General features: G+C 42.9%; 1 protein-coding gene across 9 annotated transcripts in view; it reads right to left on the bottom strand.

Moving 5' to 3' along the window:
- The window catches only part of TGFBR3 (transforming growth factor beta receptor 3), a 200,504-nt gene that overhangs the window by 11,394 nt on the left and 167,375 nt on the right, over positions 1-21,735 (bottom strand). For 6 of the 9 annotated variants that reach the window (XM_027588651.2, XM_027589143.2, XM_027588568.2 and 3 more), the window contains 4 exons: positions 19,416-19,715; positions 16,405-16,525; positions 6,670-6,711; positions 4,286-4,393 (listed from right to left, as the gene is read on the bottom strand). In XM_027588651.2, the coding sequence (XP_027444452.1) occupies positions 4,286-4,393; positions 6,670-6,711; positions 16,405-16,525; positions 19,416-19,715 (571 nt within the window). The remainder of the gene's footprint in view (positions 1-4,285; positions 4,394-6,669; positions 6,712-16,404; positions 16,526-19,415; positions 19,716-21,735) is intronic. The other 3 variants (XM_027589059.2, XM_027588972.2, XM_027588903.2) reach the window with 3 other exon arrangements.

Genomic DNA, 21,735 nt, shown 5'->3' on the forward strand with positions numbered 1-21,735 from the left:
GAAAGATTTAGTGAAGGAAATGAATCAGAAGATCTGTTGTCTGAATGTGTTAAGAGGAAAGTGAGTCCACTGGCAGAGAGTCAACAGATGAATTAGTGAGAAGTATACGGAAAACTAAGCTAATATGTGTGCGGGGGGAGATGATCATTAATTCTAGGGAAAATTAAAAGTCATGCAGGAATGGGGCGCCTAGGTAGCTCAGTTGGTTAAGCATCCGACTCTTGGTTTTAGCTCGAGTCATGGTCTCGGGGTCATGAGATTGAGCCCCACATTGGGCTCCACACTTGGGATTCCCTCTCTCCGTCGGCACACTGCCCCTCCTAGCCCCACTTGCAGGTTCTCTCTCCCTCTAAAAGAAAAAAAAAATCACGTAGAAGGAACAATAATATATTACATAGCTAAACTGTGGTTAGCATTTAGGTAGTCACAGTAATGTAAACAGTAAATATTGATCTACCCAAAATTACAGTATAATTCTGTTAGGAGGATGGTGGAGACAGGGGCGCAATTAGGGGCATGCATGTATAATTGGGGCACAGGGATGAAGAGGGAGTAAATTCTCATTTTCCATTGTAGGAGGTGGACAGAAAAGGCCTAAAAGTGATAAGAAGTGGCGATATTATACTCCTATTATTTCGATGTATGGATTAATGTCCAAAATAATCAGCTAAGAGTCAAAAATGGTGCTCTGAGGAGCAAGAGAAGGGAGTGCGGCAGTAGGGGACTCATGTCCTTCATAACATGAACAATAATAGTTCTTACAGAACTATTTCAGCCTTTAAACTATGTGTGGGTACTACTTTGATAAGGCTAGAAACTTTTACTAAAAAATAAAAGTAAATACTTTTGCCCCTCACCTCAAAAAAAAACCTTCATGGACTACAGATTTGGGACTCTTGAACTAGTAGGGCTCTCAGGAGCATCAAGATTCTACAGTTCTTTTCTGGCACCATTTCCATTCCAACTGCTCCTTCTCTTTCGCACCATCTCAGTAGAGAAAGTAAGTTTCAGGAATGGAGTTTTCCAAACAGGGTTAATATGGCCTTAAGGAAGTATCCCTTATGGTACCCAAAGCTATGATATGAAAAAGTAGGGATCCAGCTTTCTTAGACTAACACACATTCCAGGTATGTAAGTAGATAACCCCAATTCAAACATGTGACTTGGTTTTGTGCTCTGGGTTCAGAAGGAACAGAAAGCGTAATCAAAGAGAATCTGTCTAAATTAAGGATTTTTTCTGACACAGAGACAGATGCTGCTTGAACCTCCAAATTATGCCATATAAGGTCTTGAGTTCCACAGCTTAGATTACTGCGGAAATTGAACACACTGAGTCTGTGTTTGTATACACACTTCTCTCCACTGGCTACTGCATTATGATCTCTCTTCATCTAAACTTGCTGCTTAGCTGATCCAGATATGAAACCGAAGGAGTTCTGGACAGGACAGTACCACTGGGATCTGAAGCGAGCCTTTTTCATACTCATGGGGTGTGGCTTCCCTTAGGACAAGTCTTTAAATTGAACCAGAGGCTACATCTGTTAGTAAAAAGTCATTCTGAAGCTTTATCATATGTGATGCTAGCAGGGTTAGAGCCCAAATGACAGTGTCTATAAACCTTTTAACTTCCAAATCAGCATAATTTATATTGCTGGAAACCATAACAGGAAGGGTTTTTGGGTTTGTTTTTCTTTCATCTATTTCCAAACCTATTTCTATATTAACAAAATATAAAAACTCCTCCCCTTCAGTCTCTGGTTTGTGGGGGAAGGGAGCAGAAACAAAAAACTTGGGAATTTAATAAGCAGAGCAATAAAGCCTTTTTATCAGGTTTGTGAGCTTGGCTGTGCACGAGAGTCGGGGATTATCAGAGTGAGTTCAGTGGGGTGTGTGCCAAGAGCAAAGACCATGCGGTAGCTGGACCTGGCTTCCTGGCCCTACCTGGCCTGAGATGAACTCTCAGGGTTTGAGGGTGTAGCTCAATGGCCAAGGCTAGTCAGGGCTCAGCAGGCACATGTTAAGCCCATATAAAATCCTCAGGGCTACACAGTCTTCTTGGCATAGTTTCAAGTTCATTCCCAACATACAGCAGAAGCTGCCAACAGCCCTAGAACCTCCTAGCCACGCAGGACATGGGGAAAAATTGTGAGAAACGGCTAGTGTGAGATCTCAATGTGTCCATATTCCCGTGACAAAGTATTTATTCTAAAATGCTACTCCAATAAAAGCTGTCCCTTCTGGTGCTTTGTATGAGCCGTTCACAAGGAAGACTATTCCTAACTCAATTCACAGAGGTTTGTATAGCCTCAGAATCATTACATGTAAGGTTAAGAGTCCTATTTTCTCTCTCACATGAAATATACCTCCCTCAAACATCCGTGACTAGGAACAAGAATCTGAGGACTCAAAGCCCCACTATTACACTCTCCTCAACTTTTGCTTTGGACTGTGTGACTTCCCCAAGCTGGGCACAAAAGGACTTGTTCTGCCACAATCTAAAATGACTCAGTTGGAGGATGCGGGATTTGAAGTGAAAATTCTGGTAAGGATTAAGATATGACTTCTCAAAATGCCCTTCCGTACTTCTCCTCCCTTTAAAGCAGTCTTCTTTTCAGATTGTCTGGTTGAATGGCGCAAGGCCAAAGATGAGGGCGTTCATTGGTTCGGTGGAAAATTAATGAAATTCTAAACAGAAAGGCTGAACTTGCCACGGCCTCTGACTGATAAATCAAGCACAATTTACCTGGGTTCACAGTGTAAACTGCAAGGATCCAAGGACATAGAAGCCCAGCTAGCTCACTAAACATACCCCCAAATGCATGTCTTTCTTGGCTATATCTATCTGCATGGAAACTAAGAAAGAAGTAACATAAGGGCAGTCCATTTGTTTCTTCCCCACTGCACTAGACTCCCCTTCCCAGGCCTGCCCTCTGTACTGGGGTCAGAACAGGTTCTCTGCTCAGGCCAGAAGGTTTCAACCTTGGGATTGAGGGGAAGGGGCAAGAGAAGGGTGCGGGGGCACATCAGAATTTTGGGGGAAGAGGAACATAGTTTGAAAACAAAGTGCTTTGTGGGGCGCCTGGGTGGCTCAGTTGGTTGAGCGACAGCCTTCGGCTCAGGTCATGATCCTGGAGTCCCGGGATCGAGTCCTGCATCAGGCTCCCTGCTTGGCAGGGAGTCTGCTTCTCCCCCTGACCCTCTTCCCTCTCATGCTCTCTCTCATTCTCTCTCTCTCAAATAAATAAATAAAATCTTTAAAAAAAAAAGAAAAAGTGCTTTGTTTCACCATTTTTGTTTGCAATTCACGAAAATATATTTTAAAATTTAAATAACTTTATAGAAGAAAGACATGAGAATTTTATGCTTATCAAAGAGGACATGGCGGGACGCCTGGGTGGCTCAGTTGGTTAAGTGTCTGCCTTCAGCTCAGGCCATGATTCCAGTGGGTCCTGGGATTGAGCCCTGCATCGGGCCCCCTGCTCAGTGGGAAGCCTGCTTCTCCCTCTGCCTGCCACTCCCCCCTGCTTGTGCTCTCGCTCTCTCTGACAAGTAAATAAAATCTTAAAAAAAAAAGAGGACATGGCACGGGTTTTAAAAGGGTCAAGAAATTCTGGTTGAAGTCAATGAGATTGGGGACTCTGGTGGGCAGTGCTCAGCCTCTTGGCAAATATGGTAATAAAGTCTTAGCTTCCTTTTTCACTTCCTGCCCATTCATACATCTGTACTGAAGTCTTGAGCGTTGAGGGAAGGGTTTATATTTCCATTTTGTCTACATCAATTTTCTTTAATTAAACCCTAACCACAGAATAGCTTTATTAGTAGCTAACCTTCACCAACATCTCAATTGCAATTAGCATAGTTTAAACATTCCTTTTCTTTTTTTTTTAAATATTTATTTATTTGAGAGAGCAAGAATGAGAGAGAGAGAGTACATGAGAGAGGGGAGGGTCAGAGGGAGAAGCAGGCTCCTCGCCGAGCAGGGAGCCCAATGCAGGACTCGATCCCGGGACTCCGGGATCATGACCTGAGCCGAAGGCAGTCGCTTAACCAACTGAGCCACCCAGGCGCCCTTAAACATTCCTTTTCTAAAGGTGCTTAAAGCAAATTATATTTTTGCAAAACCCACCTGATGCCAAATATGTCTATGTGCAAACTGTGGGAATGACCTTTCTCTCTCGTTCATTATTATTCCATCCACTCATCCGTGTAACGCCAACAGTGAAATGTCTGCTGTGTGGCAGACACATAGGACACACACCAACTAGTATTCGATGGTCACACTCACCTGTGTGAGAATAGATGTACCACAGGGCCCCCGTCAGGAGGGCTCCGATCACAAACGCCGCAAACGCAATGCCCATCACGGTGAGGGTGTCCAGACCGTGGAAAACTGCTATAAGGAAGGGAAGCCAGTACATACTTTCAGTGAGTCTGCACCAGATGTTGCAATTTTGTATTTGTTTCACAAGCACTGTCAAGAAGGCTGGGCACGGACTAAGAAAATGAGGACGAAATGAGAATCCCAACCAAATGCAATGTCTTTAAAACTTGCACATTTTTTTTCCTCAAAAGAAAAATGAAATGATCAGATTTCCAAGATAGCTTCAGGTTGCATCCTCAGTTTGAAGATGCTTTGGAAAATGAAGTGAGCTCCCATTACTGAAATGTGGCGCACCGCTTCTTATTCATCAAACACTTCCAACAACGAGACAAGAAAACACAGAGAAAACACATTTCAAATAATCTACAAATACATTTTCACGGACATTTATAGGTATGAGAGGTAACAGGAAGATAGGGGGTGGACAAGGGGGAAACAAGGCAAGGATCAACTATTCCTACAGATTCTAACGTTTCGCGGGTCCCCTCAGATCAAACCCTCCATCCTAACAATTCTGTATTGTGTCACTTAAAACAACCTACTTTTTAACACTCTTCTGACCGTGATCTTTCTATGAGGGGGGCGGAATACTTCTCAATGTGGAGTTATGTCAGTTTTATGGTCAGCAAAACATATAAACAGAACCAATTGTTCCTCCACTTGGCAAAGATGTTTATATTTGAAATTAATTCCAGGCCACAGAAATAGAACATTTCCTCTCATTTAAGAGAACTACCTTCTATGAATCACTTATAAGAAGTTAAAATCAGCTTCCAAGAGACGAGGTTTTCAGTTGAATAAAATTTCTAGGGTGTCTATTTTTTAAATGTAAATTTAGGGTGTAGGATCTCCCTATTATCTCAATCCCATTTCTATGTTCCTCTCGAGTCAGAAGCAACTCTGGCTGATCTCTATGTAAATTAAATCTCTTTGCCTTTCATCTTACTTCAGTGTAAAATATCTAGTTGTATAGAGAAATGTGACACGCCCCTCCCCACCTCCGAGCAGCCCCAGAACTTGTAAGGGCTCGGGAAAAGTATGCCATGCTGCCAAAGATTCTGGAATTTTGGAATTTCCAAGTCGGGGTGGCTACTTTTCTAGCCATATGCCCTTTGGTGTGTCAACTTCTGGAAATGGGGATAGCACTGCTTCACCTGCTAAAGGCAGGGAGTAAACAAAAGGAGTTTGTAGAAGGTTTGGGGATCCCGAGGAAGGAATATGAACTGGGAAGAACTCTGGAGGTTAAGATGAACCAAACCATATACTCCACTTAATTTAGTCTGTAGGTATTAAAAGATGATTTGCCTTTTTATGCTTACAGATGCAAAAATGGGGCACCACTGAAAGTTTTGAGTAAAACTCCTCTGAAATTCTAAAAATGGAGATGTCACTTATGAAAATCAGGCTGGGTATGAGAGAAATATGTCCACATGTGTCTCTTTGTGGGTTCATGATACTCTTTCATGATATTGTTGAAGTAAGACACTTAATTGTAACAGTGTAGTGCTTTGCATAAAGGAACTCCCCAGACTGTTATGTGTATGAGGTGAGCCATGGAGACTAACCTAGAGAGTCATAGGAAATATAAAAAGCACAGATTCTCCCCACAAGGCAACACCATCTAGAAGAGCTATGGGTGCAAAGCCAGAAAGCCCAGGATCTAGTCCTGCCTGAATGCCAATTATAACCACGGGTAAGTCACCTGAATATTTTTTGGTCAGAATCTTCTTCCGTATAGAGTGACAAAATTGGCTCAGACAAATCCCAATGCATCACTCTGTAGTAGTTGGTCTCTTTTCTTTTCTTTTTTTTTTTTTTACAAGTCCCCCCTCCTCCCCTTTCCTTGCACACCCCCCTGGACTAGAGACAGTCTCAAAGAGACAGCAACTAGTTCCCTTAGCACTACTTCCCTGAGCAGGTAACTACTATCAATGCCAAGTAAAGCAAACCACTCCCATATGTGAGTTATTGGTTTTAGATCACAACTGGTATAAGTATGCAAATAAGGAACTCTCTCTAAAGCGAAGTAAATTACTACCTTCCCATTAAGGCCACACATGCCAGTGGGTCCACAAATTCACATTTAAAAGTGGCAGACAGGAAAAAAGAGAATGAAGGAAGGACAGAGGAAAGGAAAAAGTATGAGATTACGAAAAAAAGTGGGAGACAGGGAATGAGAGCAGAGGTCTTCTTATCAAAACTCAAAGTTTGCCAAATGCTCTATAACCAACTCATTCTTATAAAAAGCCCAGGAGGCTTCCTTTCAAAATAGATGCATAAAGACTTACGTGGAGAAATTGGACTCGGTTCCTTAATGCTTGGACCTGTTTCTGAAAAAAAAAAAATCATGATGCATTCCACAGAGAAACCAAGTTTTAAGCAAAAGTTCATCACGATCTCAGCAGAGATTGACACTTTCCTATTGGTTAATACTCTGTGAAAGCTTTGCCAGTTATCCTTAGAAGTCAAAACTGTAACATGGACTACCCAGAAATGTAAAGCATTGTACTTTGTGTCAACAATCAATTGTACAGGCTCTCCAATTTGAAGAAAACTTGAAGGCAAACTTAAGGAATCTGAGTCTGACGGCATGTATGTGTGCGTATACCTTTATATTTATTTACAAGAGGATTCAATACCTTTAAATACCATATTTCTCCAGTGTATTCATGCTGTTTTTCCACTTTCAAAAAATTCTTTTAACATACACAAGTTTTGTGGGGCACCTGGGTGGCTCAGTGGGTTAAGCATCCGACTCTTGGTTTCGGCTCAGGTCATCTCAGGGTCGTGAGATCGAGCCCTGCATGAGGCTCCATGCTCAACTCAGCAGAGTCTGCTTGGATTCTCTCTCCCTCTGCCTCTTCCTCTCTCTCTCTCTCTCTCACTCAAATAAATAAATAAGTAAATAAATAAATAAGATCTTTGAAAAAATGTACATAAGTTTTGTGAAAGTGTCCTTATTCTTCTTTCCTTAATGCTATTATGCTACAGTTCAGCTCCTTTTTTAAAAAATAAGAATTTAGGGGCGCCTGGGTGCCTCAGATGGCTAAGCATCTGCTTTTGGCTCAGGTCATGATCCCCAGGTCCTGGGATCGACTCCCATGTCGGGCTGCCTGCTCAGCAGGGAGTCTGCTTCTCCCTCTACCTCTGCCTCTCCCCCTGCTCATGTTCACTCTCTCTCTCTGTTTCAAATGAATAAATAAAAAATTCTTTTAAAAAAATAAGAATTTATTTATTTATTTATTGAGCAAGTGAGAGAGAGCACGCACACGCACAGGGGGAGGGGCAGGGGGGAAGGAGAGGGACAAGCAGACTCTGTGCTGAGTGGAGCCTGACGGGCAATTTCACAATCATGACCTGAGCCGAAACTAAGAGTTGGATGCAACTGAGCCACCCAGGTGGCACTCAGCATCTTTTCATCATACGTCTGCATTATTACAGAGCTTTCCTAACTGGTCTCCTTGTTTCCACCGACTGCCCCTGCTCCTGCCCCAAATATTTCCTCCTCCATATTTTCCCCTCGGAGTGAATTTTCCAGAGCCCAGAGTTGATTATGTTATTGACCTGATTAAATTGCTCCATGACTTCCTGCACTCACAGGAAAAAAACTAAACTCCAGTCTGGCACACAAAAGTTCTGCCTTCCTTCTCTACCAACCTGTTGCTAGCCTCCTTTCCTAAAGAGCCCTTCCCCCATGCTGGGCTCCTTATACTTATTTAAGCTCCCCAAATTCTCTATGCTGCTCTGATCATCATACTTTTGCAAGCCATCCCCTGAAATACCCTCCTCCCTCAGACCTGCTTTGTTGGTATGTTCACTGGGAGGCTTTCTCTGACTCTCCCTCCAACCTCCACCCCAGCAGGGCCAGTCTCTACCCAGGTGGCTCATTCCACCCCTCGGTTGTCCTACATATACTCCAGCACATCGTAATTCTCTAGGTTCTTTTCTGCCCGGAGGGCAGGGTCTAGTTCTTACTCATCTGGACATCCCAGGGCTCAGCCTAGCATGGAACAGGCCTGCCAGAAATCAGTGAAGGATGAGTAGAATGTTGACAATGGAGACAAGAAAGGGAGCTGGGAACAAGGCTATACAACAGTGCTTGTATGCTTTGACATTTCTATAATGCTTTCATGTTCAAATCTCATTTGACTTTCACACCAGCCCTGTGAGAGAGGCAGAAAAAGAATTCTTATCACTATTTTACAAACGAGCATCCTGAGACTCTGCTATCATGTGACTTGCCCAAGGTCACAGCTGGAAAGCATCAGGGCAGGGGCTGAACCCAAATTCCAGATTCTGCTTCGGAGGCTACATGACTGGGGAGTGTTGCTCTGTCCTTAGCAGGGGAGCACTGATTAAGAAGCTACTTGTGACTCAGAGTGAGAATAGCACAGACCGGGACGGGGGGTGGGGCACGCAGCGGGATGGCTGTATCATGGCCCAATACTTATTTTTGTATGGCTTGTGAACTAAGAGTACATTCTGTATTTCTAAGTGACTGGAAAAAAAAAAAAAACCCAAAGAATAAAATTTTATGACATATGAAAAGTATGTGCAAGTTAAACCTATTCCATAAATAAATTCCATAAATAAAGTTTTCTTTGAACATAACCACATGCATCATTTGTATATTGTCCATGCCTACAATGCTGTAGGAGCAGCCCGGAGTCATCAGGGCAGGCACTGTTCGAGGAACAGACCCGAAACACTCACCAGCTGGCCCTTCCCAGAAAAAGTGTGCTGTGTCCTGGGACACACTCCACCCCTGCCCTTTCGAGTGGCAAGTGGTGAGTGTTCAGTGCGTCTCTTTTCATCTCCATTTTCATTCAGTGAAGAAGGAACACATACCTTGTGTTGGAATCCACAGTGGAGCAAAAGAAATTGTGAAAAACTGACCAAACCAGGGGCATTTGAGGTCGTGTTTATAGAAATAAAGAAGCTACATAGGATCGTAAATTCTCAGGATTAACCACCTCAGCTGGGCTACCTCCATTCCTGCAGCATGGAGTGTTCGGGTCCAGCTCTAGGGGAAGGAATGCTATGGGATGAAGCAAAGCCACCACAACGGAATGGTGCCCCCCAGAGTTGTGCAACGTGGTGGCACAGGTTGTACTTAAATAAAATTACTAAAATTAAAATAACTGTGAAAGCTTTTAAGAAAATCTTTCTTCTTTTTTTAAGAAAATATATTTCAGTATGCAGAACACTCACCAACTACAAAATAACACAGGAGACTGTCTCCAGAGGGTTTGGTCCCACCAGCCTATTGGCAGAGATAAAATAATGACGGTGATGCCTTCCATTTATACGTGTGTAGTGTTTTACAACTGACAAAAAGCCTTCACTTAGATTTTCTCGTTTTAAACTCCCGAGAACCCTATGAAGTAGGGGTATCTAACCACAAAATTCTACTTCCAAGAAGCGGTGGTTGGATTCACTGAACTAAGTCCAAAGGCATTTAAAGGTCTCTATAGTGTTCATCATAGTGAGAAATATCCACACTTCTGGGAAGAGTTCCATCCGATCAACCGCCCATGGCCGAACTTTGTCACTCAGAATCCCTAAGTGGTTTTAAATAATGACTCTCCCTTAAGGAGACCTCACATGTGAGAATGTGGGTTTTAGAGCAAGGCCTGTGTGATGGATGGCATTGTTTTAAAATTCTTAATGGACTTATGCTATGATCTAATCCTTCTCCCCCACCCCAAATAGGGGACTTCTCTCAGGGCTAAATAGAAACAGTTGTTTCTTATTTCCCCTGGGTGAAGTTCCTCCATAAACAATAACAAGTACAAGCTTCAGCACTAAGGTTATAGGATTTTATCCTCTTTTTTGTTCCAAAAATTCCCAATAACCCCTGTGTATGACTAAAGGAGTCTGATCTCCACCGGAACCCTGTAATCGAGCTGGCACGCTGAAAGGAAAACAGGGGAACACAGCAATATTTACTTTTGGTTTAAGGGTAGAATTGTAAGAAAGGAACCCTTGCTATTGCTGCAAAGAGAATGTTAACAATAGAGATTTATTTGCAGAAAGAACAAACTATAATCAACATTCTGAATTAAATCTCTTCATATACTCTTGAGCAAATTTCGGTCTGCCTCTAGAACCAAATTTCCCTCCTCAGATGGTTAGGCATGGTTTTCATAGATGGGATATTTCTGGGGTTATGCATGAGTAACTGACCACAGCTTTCAGCTTCCAGCTTTCAATTCAGTTCTCCTAAACATGATAGGATCGAGCAGGCCCGCAGGGAAACAAGGTGCCTACTCGGTACCCACATCTATTGGTGTTTGGCAAAGAGTGAGAGATAGGGAGATGAAGAGAGGCCTCTGCGCAGATCTCTTTCAACATATAGTTTTTATTAACTTCACTGTAAACAATCCCCTTCTCTGGGTTCTTTCAGTATTTATGGCATTCACTGCAATTGCCTGGTCACTTATCTGCACCCTTCCACTTGATCAGTGGTTCTTATCTAGGGTGATTTTTGCGCCCCCACACCCTACCAGGACATTTGGAAATGTCTGGAGACATGTGGGGTTGTCACAATGGGTAGTGGGGGGGGTTGGCTATGGGCATCTAGTGGGTAGAGGCCAAGGATGCTATTCAAAATCCTACAATGCACAGGACAGCCCTCTATAACAAAGAGTTATCCAGCTCAAAAGCATCAACAGAGTCAAGGTTGTGAACCCCTGCATGACAGTGTAAAGGCCTTACAGACAGGGTAATGTGTTTACTGTATGCCTGGCATATAATAGGTACCAATAAACATTTTTTGGAATAAGCATAATTGTCATGTATATCTTATTACTGTGTACATCTCCCCAAAACCAAACTTCATGCTGCTTTCAGGGTAGTCTTCCTAAATGATCTGATCATTGGTTCCTTACCCAAGAGCTCTTTTTTTTTTAAGATTTTATTTTTTCTAAGTAATCTCCACACCCAGCATGGGGCTCAACCCCACAACCCTGAGATCAAGAGTTGCATGCTCCACCAACTGAGCCAGCCGGGCACCCCAATCTTTCAGTGGTTCTTAACTTTTAGAGGTGCATACTGGAATATTTATGGATGAGATGAAATGTCTGGATTTCCTTCAAAACAATCTAGGGACAGAAAGTGATAAAACAAGTTTGGCCATAAATGGGTAGTTGTTGAAGCCAGAAGGAGGGTTCATGGGACTTCATTCTACTATTCTATTTTTGTATATAGTTGATATATATATTCCAAAGTAAAAAGTCCCTGTGATACCCCTCTCCCTTGGATAAAGACTGAATGACTTAGTCTGTCCATTAAGCATTTCTACCATCTTTCTCCTCAGCTTCTCCTCATCTCTACCTCCGCCTGAGGACAAAACCTGGCTGGGTGCATTAGAGTATTTTTGTTCTGGAAAAATCAAATTGTGTTCCAAAAAGTAATGCCTCTCTTGGATGAACTTCCAACTGACGTTCACAACTTTCCCTTTCATTCCCCATCCACCCCTACTCTCCCCAAAATCCTAGTTTGGCTGAGAGGTTAAGAGGAAGGAAAGGAAATTAATATTTACTGAGTGCCCATGATATGCCAGGTGCTGTCCTGAGCACACTTACTTTTGAAAAGTTATGTAGTGGAAATTCAGTATTTTGAACATTTAACTTGCTAAGAATTACATATCGTACATAAATCATGGCCTATTTGGGGATGATGTTTATTGTTCTTTCTCACTCACTTTTTTATATGTGCCCTAAATTTCAGAAAAATGGTAACTTTTCCCTTTCACCGTTCTCAAAAAATTATCACTGACGTGGTATAGCCGTTTTTATTGTGTAAGCCCTACTGTTCTCAAATGCCACAAAAATGGTCACAGCATCCAAAGCAAACCGCACTAACATGCCTATACTTCAAAATATTTCAGAAAATATGGTAGGATGGCACTACCTCAACTATTTTAATTGTTTTGCCATAAACCATAATATGCATAAAGTATTCGTGTTTTCTGGGCTTTTCTTGTGAGTTACAATTCAAAGTCACAGAACTTCTAAATTTTAAGACTCTCTTAAACAGCTTCCATCTTACCCTCTGGAGAACAGACTTTTTCCCCAAAATTCTTCATCTTTCCAGTTCACAGTCAATTAGAGTATTTGGGTGTGAACTTGAACGCCAATGTGACATGTATGGCATGAACAGGAGAAGAGGTAGGAGGGGGAGGTCAAGAGATAGATGCCTGTGTTGCTTGTAGTTTATTAAAAACTAGAATCAACCTTCCACCTAGCATAAGCCCAAGGGTTTAGAAAGGCACGAACTGTGGAATCAAAGTGCCTGGATTTGAATCCCAGATCCACCATTTATTTATATGTGGTGTGACCTTGGTCAAGTTACTTATTCTTGCTCTATACTTGCCTCACAGAAGGGCTATGAGGATTAAATACGAGGATCCACACAAAGCATTTAGCACAGAGCCTTGTACCAAGTAAATGCTCAGTAAATGTGAGATAATCATTGTTGTCATTTCTATGACTATCATCACCACCAGCACCGTCATCTACTGTTGAGAGTTTTGGCAGCAAAAGAATGTTAACCCAGTGCTGGTTCCCAAGGGACTGAGATGGTGGCTACATGCTGTAGAAGTTCGGGCAAGTTCCATTAAAGATGGTGGCCCAGAGGAGGGACCCAGAGTTATTTAGTCTTGGCCCATTCTCTCTGTCCACAGAAGGAAGAAACACCACCTGAAATGTGTCCACGCCATTGGTACTGGGAGCTACAGAGCAGCTCTCAGCTTGGCTGTGAAGCCAATAACCAGAGACTTTATCTGCTATTGCCCCAGAAAACCCAAGTGTTGAAAAATAAGAGGGACCAAACGACCGTGGAGACCTGGAACTTTGGCACAGCCTTCAAAGAGAATCTGTGTGGTTAAAAGAGGACAGTGAAACATCCCACTGCTTGAGCAATTTTTATCCCTAAAATTCATTCCAGTAAGAGATACTTCTGGAGATACTGTAGTATCTGTGGCTTACAACAGTAACACACAAAGCTGGCAGGAAGAATGATCATGACCCTGTTATTATTCAAATAAACTAATGCTGTTAGGCAAATGGTCACATTCCCACTTCAAGTGACTATTCCAATTCACTGAGAGGCAGAGGGAAAGCACAGACTCCAGTGGCCTGCCTCATGGAGAAATGATTTCAGAGTCAAAAGAAAATAAACATAAAAGGTGGGAGGAGTCACTCACAGAGCTGAAAACTGCCAGAAAACCGACGCCACTCGGTGCAGTTAGAAAGCACATCTGCACAAAGCCCCTGGGAAGATGGCCATAGTCTAACCTGCATTTGTTTAACAAACCTAAGCAATGAACTTTCTTCACTGCACGCTTCTCCACTAAAAGCTACTCTCCATTAGCAAATCTCGTGAAACTGCTTTGATATTTGGTAAAACTTTCCTCTTGAAATTTTATGTAAAAGAACACTGAACTTTCAGGATAATTACACTAAGTTTAAATAAAAGTAACTACCTAATTTACAAGAGGAATTACTTAGAAAAATAACACCAAACTTGAAAGAAGCATGCATGAATTACTAGAGGTTATACTACTGCAGTATTAATGCCCAATTATTGTCGGGCATAGAAAAAAAAGCAAGCTGCTGCCATCAGTTACCCACAGAACTCTATCTCTGGAAATAGGTAAGAGTAAACAGATGGAGTACGAGGTAGCAGTTGTTACTGTTAAACCACTTTCGCAGTACAAAATGCAGCCAGCTGTTGCCCGATTGTGATATACTTTGCAACCCAATTAATTCACTTATTTCCTTCCCCTGGACCCAATAAACAGGGAACTCTTTGGGCAATAAATTAAAAAAAACACAAAACAGTTTTGTTTTTTTTTTAAAGTAGGCTCCATGGAGCCCAATGCAGGGCTTGAACTCATGACCCTGTGATCAAGACCTCAGCTGAGATCAAGACCAGAGCTGAGACCAAGAGTTGGATATTTAACCAACTGAGCCACCTAGGTGCTCCCGGGCAATCCATTTAAAGAAGGACTGGCTGGTTCACTGTTTCAAATGGTTGAAAACCAATCATTCAAAGTAAAACAAACAGCAACAACAAAAGGTGTTGCTGAAGAACTAATGAACATCTACTATGTACGTTTCACACCCCTTTCGGGATGACTGGGAAATGAATTAAAATCTATTTGGCTTCTTCAAACGGTAGAGCTGAGTGTTATAGCTGAAAGGGTCTCTAGAAGCCATCTGGTCTAAACCCTTCCTTTTCCAGATATAGAAAATGAAAGTCAAGGACAGAAGGAGAGATCTCCAAAGTCCCACAGCCAGTTAGCAGGGAAAGAGCTGTGCTCCAGGCTCCTGACTCTAAGCCACACCCTCCCCACTACACTCTCTTGCCTTTCCAAAGTGAGCATGCCCCTAGGAGAAGGGCAGATGCCACCACCAGATATGTCAGCAAGAATGGCACTGCTATTTTCACAAAGGTCACTCCACCAAAGAACAAAATAGACAGCATCCACGTGCCTCTCTATCAGGTACTGTGTGATTATTCTATTAGCCCCTGAGGCCTGGCCTGGTCAAATCCAACAGTGCTTAGATCAGAAAGGCCATCCCAGGGCTGCCCCCGAGCCTAGACGTGGTAGCAGCTCCACCCAGCAGGTCTCCCAGCCAATGCTCACCAACTGGAGATAGGATGCTTGCTGGCTCTTATCAAGGCTCCAGTGCTGTGCTTCTCCTCTGCCCCTCGGGGTGGTGGAAGGAGGCCCCAGAGACCTAGCCCTGAAAGATCTAACCCCAGAGGCTAGGAATCCACTTTTACTCTCCCAGACCTCTCTTAGGTTGGCACCCTTAGACAATGTTTCTAGGTAGTCATAGGTTGTTTTTAGTAACAAATGTAGCTGCCCAGATAGCCCGAATGTGCCTTTGGCTCCACCCCCCCAGATGCTGCCAGCTGCCTGATGTGTTCTTGCCCGTCCGTGCCCTTCAGTCGTGATGCCCGTCCCATCAGAGGCTCTCCACAGTCACCAGGGCCTCAGGTCTATTCCTAATACTCCCATGGAGCCCAGCTCTGCTTCTCTATTGGTTTGGCTGACTTGGCCTACACCAGGTCTGGCTTTGCCTTGCCTGGTCACCTGAGGCCACACCTCCTAGGACGGCACCCTTCCTTTTCTCCTACAAGAAAGTGCAGACTGCTGAATGCTCCTATGTGTGTAGGAAGAGGCACCCTTGGCTTCGAGCAACAAATGTGACTGTGTACAATTTTGAAACCTGAATTATAAAAATGCATTTGGACAGTAGTTCTCAACCTTTCTTCTGCTCTGACCTAAGATGGATGGTATTCACAAACACAACACCCTCCCCCCAACAAAGGCATCTGCGATCTGGACACAGCCCTGGGACTGCTTGTACTCAGCACAAACACCACTAGTAGATCATGAAAGATGGGCTGTGGGCTGTTCAATCCTGGCATGCGAGGAGGACCTCGGAGGCTTCCCTGCATACTTGAGGAAGATATTTGAATGGCAAGGGAGAGTGACATCGGGATAGGGACAACTTTGACTCTGATCTAATATTTAAAAGAGGAAATCGTTGGCAAACCTATCACTAATAACTCAGCCATAAGGCAGAGCAGACCCAACTCTATAAAAGGCTCCTTTGGCAAAAATCCTTTTCTAAAGTTACTAATTGGCCCTTAAACTTATTTTTTTTATATATTTTATTTATTTGAGAGAGAGCGCGCGCACACGCGTGTGCGCATGCATGAAAGCAGAGGCAGAGGGAGAGGGAGAAGCAGACTCCCTTCTGAGTGAGAAGCCCAACTCAGGACTCGATCCCACGACCCTGAGGTCATGACCTGAGCTGAAGCCAGATGCTTAACCGACTGAGCCCCCCCAGGCGCCCCGGCCCTTAATGTATCTTTTGAATACAACTGTACTTTGATTTACAGTATTGGAGCTACTGCTTCTTTTTCATTGTTTTAATACTGGACCTTCTTAAAAGGAGCAGACCTCAGGCCCCTATTCTCTGACTGAGCCTCCCAAAGCGCACCTTTAGCCTCTACTTGCTGGTGGATCACAGCGAGGGGCTTGGTGAATGTCTTCTTATTCTGCATCATGGCCCAGATCATTGAGGCGTCCAGTGAGGTGCAGGCTTCATCCGGGGGCACACACTGCAGAGAGGCAGAGCAAAGCAGGGTCAGGGGTCACTCTGAAGAGCCTGCACCCGCTTGGCCTGCACAGTTGTCCTGCACCCCTTATCAGACAGCTCACAGCTGTTTACCACAGAAAAACAGAAGATCTGGGTGTTTTCCAAAGAACCGTAAATAATCTGGGAGATATTGTGGCAGACCCAGGATAGTCTCAGCTGCACTTGAAGGTTCAAATATCACTGGATGGCTTATAAACACTGCTTTTCTTCCCCATCTTCCCACAAAACAACTAGAGGTTTTAGTGTTATTTAGTCTGAAAAGTAAAGAAACTATATGATGAGCGTTGGCCCTTCACCAAGCTGGCTTCACATAAATGGTTCCTGTTTGTGATTTGTGATTGTGGGAAACTTCATGTGCTGCCTTATGAAAGTGACAGATTTTACATTTGTTGTCCAAAAAGATAATCATGTTGTCCAGTTTGTTTGATTTTTTAAATCCTGGTATAGGCTCATTCAAAATGATGCTTTCCAGGGTCGTCTGCTACAGTGTTCCAAACTGGAGCCCTGGGGAATTGTACCCACGTGTGGGGACCATGAGAACAGTTGTTTCCAGTTATTTTCAGGCCCCAAACTTAGAATTAGCATGCTCAAGCCCGGTATACCTGTTTTTAAAAAGTGTGATCACACTCCTACCTTTTTCTTTAAAATAACTTTCGTTCCTTGTCTACGCTCATCAATAGGGGAAACTAACGTAAATGACATCTACTTGCTTTTGTTGTTAAGAAATAGATCTATCTTTTAAAAAGCCTATAGCAAGCCATCCCCCAAAGCTAATAAATTTCAAATCACAAAAGAGCAAAGTCTTTTGGCTTTACTGTCATTGCTGCTCTGAGCAGCGGATTATAAGAAGACAACCTCCTCTCCCTCAAAGCCCAGAGAAAGGCCTTTACAACAAGCCTCTTGCACAGGGAAACAACAGATTGTCTGTGGAAAGGCCTCATTATTGAAAAGATTTGCATTTTAGGAAAAACCTGCTTACTGTGCTATCAGTTCTTCAGTTAAGTAAGGGTCAACGATTGTACACCCAACTCACAGCTCGACCCTGGACAAGATACTCAACTCCAGCCTTAGTTTCATCAACTAAGGGCCAGGCTGGACTCAGCGATCTTTGAGAACTCCTCCTAGAAAGATTCTTTGGCTCTGTGTTATCATCTGAGAAGTCACTAGAACTGTGGAAATATTAACTACAAGCAGTAAACACAGAGACAGTGGTAACAGCTCATCTGAAGCCACTGCTCTATAAATGGCGGACTATTGTCAAATCTACTGTCTCCTTTGTTCCTCTGTTCCCAAGGGAAGCCAGGTACTATTATTTCACTCTTCCAGATGAAGCCATGCAGATTCTGAGAGGTCGGGGGACTCGCTTCAAGTCTTGTTAGTAAGCAGCATGCCTTCCTTCTCAGTCCTCATGCCCTTTCCTGTTTCTCGTGCCTTGGCTGTAAATAGGGACTTTAGGTTTAGGGTCACATTCCATGTCATCCACTGGGACTTAGAGCTCTCCATAGAATGTTATGGAGGAAAATATTAGGACTAATATTCACACACTAACATGCTACGGATGGTGCCAGGCCAGGCTCAGAGAGAGATAACAACCAAGCCGACAGTAAAGACCCCTAGAAACTGCCAGGCCTCCCCTCCTAGATCTCTAGCTCCTAAAAGTCATCCTCTGGCTGCAGGGAGCAGCTGTGTCCACAGTCAAGCATTCAGCTTCCCCAGGACTCTCTACCATGGGGAGGTGGTCCCTGGAAGATGAATGTCTACAAGGCTAAGGCATCAATGTTTCCAAAAGCAACCTAAAGAACATAGTCTGAATCATCTTATACATTCATGCTCCCAAATGATTATGATCAGATTTGCTACATTTTCATATGTAGTATAAAATTTTCTTTGGCGTTGTCAGAGGAATGGATGCCCAGGGGAATATAACAGTGTAAAGCATTCAGATCGGTGGTAATCTATCCAATAATATAATTTTTCCTCCTCCCTCTGTACCTCTATCTTACAACCTATATATTAAGAGAGAATTCCAAACATACATTTATTGATACTGCACAATCATTAGTTTTAGACACTGACTGATATGTGACTACAAAAGTTTTATAAGTCAGCTGACACTGCATGAGATAATTACAGAAGAAGTGCCCATACGGAATTATAAATAATCATGGCAGATCACAGAAACAAAACTATGGCAGAAGACACCTTTCTTGCACAAGGTCAACTAATGAGGTATTGTCATCAACCTTGCAGATTTCCCTCTACACGGCCATTCCAACAAGGTCAAAGTGTTCTGATTTCTGTTGTGGCAATAGAATGTACTGGGTTCAATATGGGGAGGGATATGAGGCAAACATGATGAACAAATATGAAGCTGAGAAAAATTAAAATATTTGTTAGTTTCCCTTAGAAGTCCTCCTGGGACAAGTCAACCTTATAATTCACACAGAGAAGGTCAAAAAACAATTGCAATACAAGTCTCAGCAGGACCTGGAAAAATTAATCCTCACACTGAACTTGTCCTTTCGGCTCTCTGTACTTTTGGCACCGCACACTATCTGAATTGCAAAGATAAAGCCAGACCTCTCCCTCAATGGAAAACAGTCTTGATTTATCATTTGTAAGATACTACTAAGTAGCATGCATGGAAAAAAAAAGTCATACTGTCAGGATTTATTCTCTAAGACTCCATAAAACTCATGGTTCCCTGCTAACACAGATTTTATTACTTCAATTGGGCAGTTCCCAAACCAAAAACCTCAACCTGCAATAACTCGTGATTAAACTTCTCCGGTAGATCATTGCCTCACCTAAAAATGTCAAAATAACACAGAGATGGATGAAGGCCCGCTAACCTTAGGTAACTTCTGGGGGTCTTTCTCCTTCTTGGTGCACAATGTGAGCTCACATTGTAGAAAGAGCAGTGAGGTGTTGAAAATGGACTTAAACACAAAGCTGAATCGCTTCTTGTCCATCTCAGCTTGTGGGACAGGAAAGTGCACCCTCTTGGGATTGTAAAATTTCACAGATTCGTCTTTAGGACAAATGTTTTCAATGATGGTGTAATCAGACATCCTATCAGGGTTTGAATATGGAGAGATAAAGCACGTTTGGATGGCAAATCCCAATTCTTGGTCAGCCTTTGTAACAGATACCTACAAAAGAACAGAAAGAGCAATCAGAACTCAATTGTTGGCATCTCACTTTTACTTTAGGCACAACACGGGGCTTCTGATGAGGGACACTGCTTTATTTTCATAACATAATAGTCTTCTTTCTAATTACAAAAGTAATAAATACTCATTGAAAAAAGATGCTTTCCATCTAAACTTGGTATGGATGATGACAGTGAATTATTTAGTTCAAATGCCAGTCTGGAAGATTCCAATACAAGATGAATTAAGTCTCTTCAACCTCCCATAAGTCCTCTGGGAGATAAAAATAAAGGCATAGCATGCACCTAAAGTGGATTTCCAAAATAAACAAAACACCAACAGACAAAGCACCTAATGTCATAATACTGTGTCATGTCTCAATAGTGTACCACCTGTAAAGCAAGCTATTTTTCAAAGCTGCTCGAAAAATAAAGTACAGAGGCAGAATCTATTTAACCTAGGCAGAGAGGACTGAACTTCTAAACTGCCACAAGTCAGAATGAGCCTAAAACCTTGCAGTAAAACTGCAGATTCATGTCAAGTCCTGCTTCATAGCAAGCAGGCAGAGCTGGCCTACAGGCTTTGGTGTCCGGGACCGTACAATCTGGTGGCGATCACAAGCCTGGCAAAGTGTCCTAGCTGCTCACAGGTCCAAACCAGGCCTTGCCAAGTACTCTCCCTTCACTCTTTAAGCCCAAGGGTATTTTAAGGGAAATCTAATCTGGAAATGTTTCCAACTCATTATACTTCCCTCTTACAAAACATTTGTATGGGCTCTGTCCAAACCTTGTTAAGGTTCTTTTCTTTAGAAACAGGAAGTGGTGTTTGGCCAAGTATAAACAGAATTCAAACCTCAACTCTCCTGAACGCAGCTAAAATCCCCAGGCCAGAGTGGATTCTCCATTTGGCGACACACGGATCGCTGCGTGAACTGCCTTTCCCCTCATGCTTCATTCCCTGCCTAAACTTAGGATCAAAATAAACATAAACACTTTAGAAATAAAGTTAGTCCTTAACCATAAGCCAATAGCCCCAAAAGCCTTTCAAAAGGCATGGAGATATAAACACACTTTCCATCCTGGGAACCCAGGGGAAACCCCTGACATCGCATGGGGCTCTGAGGACACAGCCCTATTTTGAAAGATCCCTCCGCGGTAAGGCCAAGACACTCAGCAATGAAGCTGATTGTCATTATGTCACGCGGCGCTTTAAAGCTCAATCCCTCTGACTGTGAGATAAAGAGTTTCAACCCCATTTTGGAGGAAAAAATGAACATACAGGATAGACGACTCGTTCAAAATCCTACCTGGGAAGCACCGGATAAAACCAAGCCTCAAACCCAGGTCTTCCAACTTCAAGCCCATTTTCTCTTTACTATTTCACTGTAGCCACAGGGGTGATTCAACCAAACCCACCATGTGGCCTTGGGAGAACACCTGGTGGGAAATCTTTCTAGGAAGTAGTGTTTGGGAGTCTGCAAATATTCACACATCATTATTTTGCCAATATTTCTGAAAAATAAGATATTTTATCTGGGAAAGATGGCAAATTACATATATCCTATTACTAAAAAGTACCCTTTAACATGAACTCAGAACCCACAATGCAAACATGTAGACAGAAGAAGAAATGTAAATCTTTTCTCGAATCTCAAAGAAAGCATGTAATGGGAGAAACTCTAAGGTATCCCAAAAAGTTGTTTTAGAGGAAAAAATATTATCAGCAAGTCCTTTAATCTAAAATGCCCTGGGCGGGGGAGGGTGGGCACAGTCAGTTAAGTGGCTGCCTCTTCGTTTCGGTTCAGGTCGTGAGAACGAACCTTGCATCGGACTCTGCGCTGAGCGTGAAGTCTGCTTGGATTCTCTTCCCTCTTTCTCTGCCTCTCCCCCACTCAGATAAATAAATAAATCTTGTAAAAAAATAAAATGGCCTAGAAATGAGTAGTAGAAGGACTACAGGTCTCAGAGGGAGACAAGCCTCAGGAAATTGTGTGGCTCATGGCCTGTGAACTCTGAGCCTC

Source organism: Zalophus californianus, chromosome 4 (genome assembly GCF_009762305.2).
Source record: "Zalophus californianus isolate mZalCal1 chromosome 4, mZalCal1.pri.v2, whole genome shotgun sequence".
NCBI lineage: Eukaryota > Metazoa > Chordata > Mammalia > Carnivora > Otariidae > Zalophus > Zalophus californianus.